Below are 8,710 nucleotides of genomic sequence, written 5' to 3' on the forward strand. Positions count from 1 at the left end.
CGAAATATTTTTCTATATACTCACGGCCTTGACATATTCCGCTGCCACTTATAAGAAATCACATAATGTCAAAATAAATGCATCACGCGAGGTTCGGGAGGAATCATTGATTTCGCTCGAATCTTGTTTTTCTCCACATCCGTGGAAGGACTTCTGTTTGTCATCTTTCTTGGAAAAAAACGGAAGGAATTTGGAAAACGATTAAAGAAATAGAAAGGATTTCAAAAGATGGGAGAGAACATTTTCAGTCTAACATAAATCATTTTAATATGCATGATGGATGGCCACAAGTACTGCTCAGTGATATAAATCAATAATTATCCTCTAAGGCATAGAACCATATATATGAAGTCGTGTTGACTCGATAGAGTTTTTCCTGTCAGCAACAACTTGGTGTAAGTATGTAGTTTGATACTCATAAAAGATCTTGATCCACAATAATTTAAAATGGTGCAAATCGACTTGGAATAATCATTATTAAAGAAAAGCTAAAATTTCTCTTAACATTAACGAGTAGCAAATAAGGTAGTCCTATCTATCGGGGGACACATTTGCTATCGTATGTCTTCTGAAATCGATTCATCGATTGACGCGCGGTTTTTGCTGTGATTGAAAGAATATGACTTCAGTTGATCTCGTTCATGATGAGTCAAGATACGCCAAGTTTTTTTGTAAAGAGGGCATTGTTCCCCCAGGTAAAACCTAGAACGAATGCTAAAAAAGAACACTTTTAATGAAAACAGCGGTTGTAGTGAGCGCATTTTCTCACTTCTTTTTTTCTTTATTTCATTCCGCGCGCTTCAGCGACGCTCATCTGGGAGAAGGCGGAAGGCCAGAAGAACAGCATGGACTTTGCAGACGCCATCGACAAGTCAGACCTCGAAGAACTCGCCTTCACGGACGACTTCATCATCGAGCTGTGGGGGGCCATTACGGACGCTCGCGACGGACGACTGCCGCGCTAAGGGCCCGCCGCCTTGGGGCCCCGAGGGCGCTCCAACGAAGTCTCAAAAGCCCTCCGCGCTCAAGGCTCTCCTACGGAGCTTCCAGGGCCGCCTTCAGGGGTCCAAAACGGCTGCCTCTCGAGGCTTCAAAGGGTGAACACCCCTTGTGCTCCAAGGCTGGCACCCGGGGCTCCTGGGTCCCAAGGCCCTAATCCAGGGCCCCAAGTCCCCTCAGGGCTGCATACCGATACCTTCGTCACCTTCGACCACAATGGACGTCCTCGGGGCCCCTAGTATCTTTCCTTATGGTTGCTTCGAGGCCCCAAGTTCCCCAAGGGACCTTCCTGGGGCCCCAAAATTCTCTATCCGGAGCCCCATACAGCTGTTCTTGTTTTGTGCGTTAGCGAGTGAGTGCGTTCGTGTGAAAAGTGAGTCCTGTGCGTGCGTAAATGTGTTCGATCAATCAAAAGTGACAAAGTTGTTTATCCATATATATGGAGATGCAATAAAAATGCGAACTGGAAAAGAAGGCCCTCCATTTGACCAATGAGGGTTTTTTTTAGATAATGAAATAAGGATATAATTTGTGAGAAACACTGCCACTTCTTGTGAATCATATTCTCTTCGAAAAATATGCCTTTTTACCCAATCCTGGATAATTTTTACAGATCAACGGCTCAATTATATGTGTAGAACGTACGTGCCTATGTATTTAACGTCAGCCTCAGGCGATGGCGGGCAAATCTTTCACACCGAAATGACCACTCAGTGTTAGACTCATGTGGTCATCGAATTCAAAAGTATGATTACTTCTCTTTGAATGTAAATGGGTACTTCTCCTGCGCGAACGTCTAGTCCAATGCTGTCCCCTGGACATCCATTTATAACCATTCCTTTGATGGCGGAAATTTTGGAAAATGAGAGAAATGTCGTCAAGAATATTTTATTCAATAATATTTTATGCAATAAAAGGTTTAAGAGTAAGAGAAAAGTATGTGCAAATTTTATTTTTCTGTCAAGCTATTATTTTGCTTTTAAGCGCCTAAAATGTTAGCATATAATTTTATGGAGAGATATGTGCTCGTAAAATTATATGCCTACATTACCAACAGTACTTGTATTGCATGTCCGTCCCGTCTCCGCAAGTTTTCAATGCTATATTAATAGATCCATTTCGGATCATTTATACTCATACTCGAGCTGAAATTAGTTCACTTTTTAAGTCATTATATTTTAGGAATCTTTAATTTGACATCATTTTAAGTGGGAACGGGATGCCGACAACAATGTTAGATATAGTAATACTAGGGAAAGCGGGGAATAGGGGGGAGATGGAGTATGCGGATGGAATGAAAGGGAAGATTGTGAATAGAAGAAGGGCAAAAGTTTAACGTGAGAGGACTCGAAACTAGGACGGGGCAGTGGGGGCACGTGCCCCCGGGGGGCAGAGTTCAGGGGGCGGCAAACTTTGAAAAGTTTATTAAACAAGATGTTCCATTTTATAGTTCAATTATTAAACCATTATTATGAAATTCGACGAAGTGCTGGACATTATTTTAGATAGAATGAAAGGCTGTAGGCCTTATTGTGAATTACGAGGGAAGAATATGAAGGATGAGTAAGCTGCCAGAATGCTCCTTAAATTCTCCATGGTAACCTACCTAAATCGGTAGAATACTATTAATAATTATTATTATTATTAAAATTCAAATCATTTAACAATAATATTAATAAAACTTCTTAATAGCAAACATAGTGTGTAATTTCAACTATTGCACCCCAGAAAATAGCTTACGGAGGTATTACATTTTAGTCGGAGGGCAGGGAGAGGCGAGTGAGAATAAGGGGAGGGGGCGGCAAACTGATCTTTGCCCCCCTTACAATTCGGTATAAATAATTTGTTTTCGGAAAACTGATAATAATAGATGTGGCTTCTTTATATCAAAATTGCAAGCTATAGGAACGAAAACTACGGAAATGCCAAGCGCTCAAAGTTGGGCAACTTGGTTTTACGCGCAAAAAAAATTTACTTTTTTGGGAAAAAATTAAGTACAGGAAATGCTATTTAACCGAAGATTTTTTAAAGTACATGATACAACGTAGAAATAAATTCTCCTTCGTATGCTTTTTGTTGCATTGAAATTGATTGCTTCGTTTAGACGCTTTTTTTCCAGACAGTAGTTCCGGCAGATGGCGAAAGCCATAATTGTTATTATCTGAAGGGTGTAATGCTCCTTATATTTAAGCCAGTTAAGGCGGTTATAAGAGCCGCTGAAATGATCCCATTTTACATGGCTTTTCTGAACTTGCTTAATCTGCTTGTTTCATCGATGGAATCTTTTGATTGTTTTTTTACCCATTTTCCATTTTCAGATCGGCTTGAATTTTGAGTATAGATTAGAACCAGATTAAAATGCATTCTTATACTAATCCTTGGACTTCAGAGCCAGTATGAGCCATAATTTTTGACAGTTTACATTTGAAGTGATCGCTCAGCTTCGGGGTAAATATTAGTAATTTCATTCATCCTTAATTCAGTAGCTTTCAATTGGTTGATGCGTCTCCCTAGCGACACAGAAGATAACATGCTCAAATCCTGAAGAAGGCGATTTTTTTTCTTTAATTTTTAAATGTTGTTTACAGCTTGACTCGTCTGGCATCGTTTTAGGCTTTGCCATTGTGCACCTTATGTAAGGAAGTTTTTGGTAGCCTTATAGGGCTCACTTTTATGAAATTATGAAAACAATATTGAAATGGATTGAAAAATTAATTTAAAATTTACATTAAAAATTTTACTAAAAAGAAGTAAATAAAAATAGAAAATAAAAAACGCGTTTTTCCAAAAATTTTAAATTGTAAAAAAGCTTTTCATCATTCTGAGAAAAAAGTGTGGGTGCCTATCCTTACTCACCTATCGAGCTCTTCTTCTTTAATTTTTTATAAACTTTATCAGCGGTTATTGGAAAAAGTATGTTTTTTTATCTCTTCTTATTCAATTATTTTTATTTTAGGTGTCATTTGAATCTATCGGCTGAATTCATAGTAGCTTGGAGTTTATTGATGCTATCGTTCTCTAGGTTTGTGAAATGGTCGCTATTCCTCCAGTCTGTCCAGATAAAAAGAAATAAATATCATAATGTCTCTTGGGGACGTTCTAAGCAGAAGAATCTTTCCCAGCAAAGGAATATCCTATGAATGTGAAGTATATGCTCGAAGAGATATTAGAATAGGTACTCTATGAATATTCTCAGTTTTCTCAGAATATCGTAGTGATATTCCGAGAATATTCGATGTTTCCGTCCCAAGAGATTTACGTACATATCCCCATAGAATAACCCTAGAATATCCCGAGTATCCCAAAGATGTTCTACAGACCTTTAGATTATTCTTGGGATGTGCAAAAATTTGTTAGTTATACCTGCCTGTTGTACCTATGGAGTATTTTTTTTATTGCAGAGGAATGCGTATGGAATTCTTCTGACTTTATGCAAAAATGCGTGTAATTTATAATATGCAAGCATTTTTTAAAAGGTTTCCCAATTTCTCATATAAATTATGGACATGCATACGACGGAATTATAGAATTTTCCAAACCGATTCGCAATGTCCTTTGTTCGCAAAGAGACATTGCGGATCACAATGGAATATTCCTGAAATATCATGGGGAACGAAGCGTTGAGCAGTAAAATCTCATTCCATGAATCAATAAACCCGAAAGTTTGTTACTGTAGTGCATTATATAGGTAAGTAATCTGAATATAACATATGCGATGTGATAAATCTGCTATTAATTAAACCTCTGGCCAATGGGGTAGCCAGGAATTTCGTTCCAGGGGTGAGAGGAGTCCAAAATCCCGGGGAAATTTTTCGGAAAAAAGGGTAGGTTTCAAACTAATTTCAACACTTTTCACAAACGAAAAAACTTCACTTTTCAAAGAAATATTTTGTAAATTTAGGATTTTTTCAATTTTTGTTTTCTTTTATTGTGAAGCAAAGTAATTGTGTTTTTTTTATATTTCGGTGGGGGGGTGCGGACCCCCCAGACCCTTCCCCTCTTGCCACCCCACTGCCTATGGTTAACAGTGTACCGCTTCTAGTAAATGATGTATCCGAGTTTTCGTCTTCAATATCCGTTGAATTTCAAATGGCTCCTTTCGCTACTGCGATGTGTTATGACAAAAATTTGGCATAGTGGTTAAGGAGTAGATTACTTTGAATTTTACTCACTAAATATTTGAAAAAGAAAGAAGCGATTCCAAGTTTAAAAAAGCCATTGAATTAATCGTTACTGGTGAATCGATTACATTTTTCCGAATACTCTCCATCGCTGAAAATTCCTAAGATCTCTACTTCACATAGTATTCCGAGAGCATGCGATTAAATAGATGAAAACATTATTCCGTTACTTAAACTCCAAGGTCGAAGATTGGTTTCCATTGACATCATCTGGCTTTGTTGAGGTAACATCATCGCCTTGGCAACCGCATCAACAGCTCAACAGGAGAAGGCGGAGGGGAGGGGAGCTGGGCAGCCTAGACGGGAGGCATGAGACTCACATGAGAGGAACATGTACAGCCATGGAAAATGTTCGCGTAAGTAAAGTAGGTAGCATGCAATGTCTCATTAGTTCGTGGCGTCACTAAGTTATGTGCAAAGGGGACCGTCGATTTTTCATCGCGAATAACTCGAAACGTAGGAGACAGATCGAAAAATGGAAAAATTTTGCTCCATTTACTTTTCAATCTCTATCACGATCGATAATAAATAAATTTCGTAAGAGCTCATTCCGGAACGTAACCCAAGACTTACACAGTAATGAAGATTTGGGCTTTCTGGATTAGGTATCCCGTGCCAGAATCAATCTGGAAGAATAAGCCATTGACTGGTAAAACTCCTTTGAAAAAAAAAACTGTGGGATCATTCTACAGTAAAACGAGAACTGTGCCTGGTTGTGAATTGCGTGCCTTAGATTAATGCGATAGCTTCAACTGCTATCAGCTGTCAAACCGTCATCAAGATCAGGTATTCTCGTATACTATCGTCAGAGATTCAGAACAAAAGACCACCATCAGTGTGCACCTATGAACTTTATGATAATGTGATGGCTGAGACATTGTATGCTACGCTGCCTCCACGAACCTTTTCCGTGACTGTATATGTTCCACTCATGCGAATCTTATGCTGCTCGTCTTGGCTACCTCTGCCCTCCCCTGCCATCCCTCTGCCTTCTCCTGCTGAGGTTGCCAAGGCGAATAAATTACCCCAACAATGTTGGATGATGCCAACGTAATGTTTTGAACAGTTGAAAATATGGCTACCGTGAAAGTGGCTCTTCAATAAAAGTTCTTTTCGCCATCTTAAGAAACGGTGTTTAAAAATTATCGATGAATATCTAAGAGCCGCTTGCCAACGGACTTCAGACGCATCGCCGCTGATAAGTAACCGAAAAATCAACCACCAAGTCTCAGAGGAAAGTAATTAAGCCCACAAAATAGCACTCACAAGTCAGTGGCGTACCTATAGGAATATGCTTTGGGGGGGATGGGGAAGGGCGAACCCCCCCTTTGGGAAAATTTTGTAAAAATGACATGCCTGCAAATACGTTTGAAATAATTTTGGCACTTAAAATTTGTGTTTCATTAAAAGGTTACGTTAAAATTTACTATTTTCAAACTAGACAATAGTTTTGAATATTATTTTTATTTCTCTGAGGCTTTGGGGGGGATCTATCCCCCTCATCCCCCCCATATAGTTACGTCACTGCACCAAGTCATAAGCAGTGGGTGGCAATTTCGTTTCTGCGTGCTTTTATTTTTTAACTTACCAGACAGCGCCTTAACCCATTTACGGCCAAAGGTGCGAAAACGCACCATTATGGAGGACATTAATTTTTTCGTCATTTGATATATCTTTCTACCGCACTGTTATGACGAATGCGATTTCGGGTTTTAACCTATTATAAATCCAATGTTGCTTGTAAGCAACACCAAAAATGTATGAATTTTCTGCTGTATTTAGGAAATATCTAAACTACGCATTATTTTGTGGTGTAAACATTAAGACCGAAATATTTAGCAGCCACGATAATTATGATTGCATGCAAAATTGTCAAGTTTTCGAAGTGAAAAATCTTGAAATTTGATTTCTCCCGGAAGAAGCTCTGGGTTAGAAAGAGTTAAAGTGACTCGATTAACCTCCAATAATGATTCAAGCACACCTACAGAGCTACATCCAATGATAATTAGGTATCTCTATATATTGTTTGCTTGATACGCTTTGCCCTGTAAAATGAAAATTAAGGTAACGTGTAGGGAGAGCGGGAACCTGGTAGCCTCGGTAGTAGTGGTCTCGGGTTCAAATCCCACTTTGAAGCCTTTTGCGCAAAACTCCTTCATGCCCTTAAAGCAAAAACCTAGAGGTGCGAGACGGCCCAAGGAAAGGAACTGGTTCCCTACCCTGAATGTGTGACATTCTCACGCGCCGTTAGTTCGTCGTGAGCTCTGCCCTCACCTATCCAAACTAACCTTCACTGATGAGTGAGTGAGAGAGACGAAAATGTGCGGGTCCAAAGTTGAGCACTGGGATCGTAAAGAGAGGCTACTTCAATTCCACCTGTCACCAGCCTTCGACTGGAATTTTCTGCGTTTATCCTTCCGAGCAAGAATGATTGCCATTAACATGATGTTCCGATATTTATTTATTTTCCTTTGCGTACCAATTTTCATGATTCCGGAAGAGAAGAACGAAATGCTGAAAACTTAACCCACGAGGCGAAGAATGCAGTTCGTCTCAGTAGTGGATACAGAAAAAACTCAAGGGGGGGGGGGGGGGCGCAAAAGATATCTTGAGCTGCCTTTACTTTTGCCGTAATGAAAAATAACTAAGTCACATGCAAAAAAAGTTTAAGAGATTTTTATTTACACTGATGATACGCATATACAATAAAATGTCATTTTATGATATAAAAAAGCTACAATTGTGTTTCTGCAATGTTAGGTAATGTGGGCAGCCCGCAAGGGGGGGAGGGGCTCGCGCCCTCATATGTATCCGCCACTGGTTATTTTGCAGACAATAGTCTTATTATATAGTCATTGGCACCTACTATTTACTTAAAACTTCTAATGCGCTGGACCAGACAAACCCTCTGCCCTATGAAATCTTCTTTAGTGAAAAAAATTGCGTGTCTGAGATATCAACGGTGTATATTTTTAATCTAATAAAACTGTTCCCTGTTCTTTAGCTTTTCTTTCTCCATTTTTTCACCCATATTATTTATGTTCATTATTTTATTCTCTGAGGTGGATGATTGGGGTGATTGCCAACATGAGCTCGAGGGTTGTTTCCTCTTCCGGGCTAATCCATGCTAGTCTAATTATATGTCGGCATTTTCTCAATGTACCCAGCGTCGCCATAGATAGAAACGGTACACTCAAAGTTTTATCCGAAAAGATTTTTGCTTACTGTTTGTGCCTTTTCCAACTTTCTTCAGACTAATTTCTGACTTGGTTTACAAATACCATGGTTTATATTTTTCCATGAATTTCACAGGAGACATTTTATTATTCATGTTAATTAGAGTCAGAATGATGGCATTACTTCTCTTTCGTTGCGATCCAATGAGTGAGAGAGAGAGAGAGACGAAAGTCATAATTCTAATAGAATACTATTAAGTCATCATTTAGGATTTTAGATAATAAAATGTCTCCAAAAACATAAATTATGTTTGAAATTTACTTTTTACGGGTCAAAAGATTCATAGGTAGGAA

General features: G+C 39.0%; 1 protein-coding gene across 1 annotated transcript in view; it reads left to right on the forward strand.

Moving 5' to 3' along the window:
• Positions 1 to 1,399, forward strand: part of LOC124156660 (PDZ domain-containing protein GIPC3) — a 64,372-nt gene extending 62,973 nt beyond the window's left edge. The window contains exon 7 of the mRNA XM_046531320.1: positions 805 to 1,399. Within this exon, the coding sequence (XP_046387276.1) occupies positions 805 to 965 (161 nt within the window). The 3' untranslated portion in view covers positions 966 to 1,399. The remainder of the gene's footprint in view (positions 1 to 804) is intronic.
• The last annotated feature ends 7,311 nt before the right edge of the window (positions 1,400 to 8,710 follow it).

This window comes from Ischnura elegans, chromosome 1 (assembly GCF_921293095.1).
Source record: "Ischnura elegans chromosome 1, ioIscEleg1.1, whole genome shotgun sequence".
Taxonomy (NCBI): domain Eukaryota; kingdom Metazoa; phylum Arthropoda; class Insecta; order Odonata; family Coenagrionidae; genus Ischnura; species Ischnura elegans.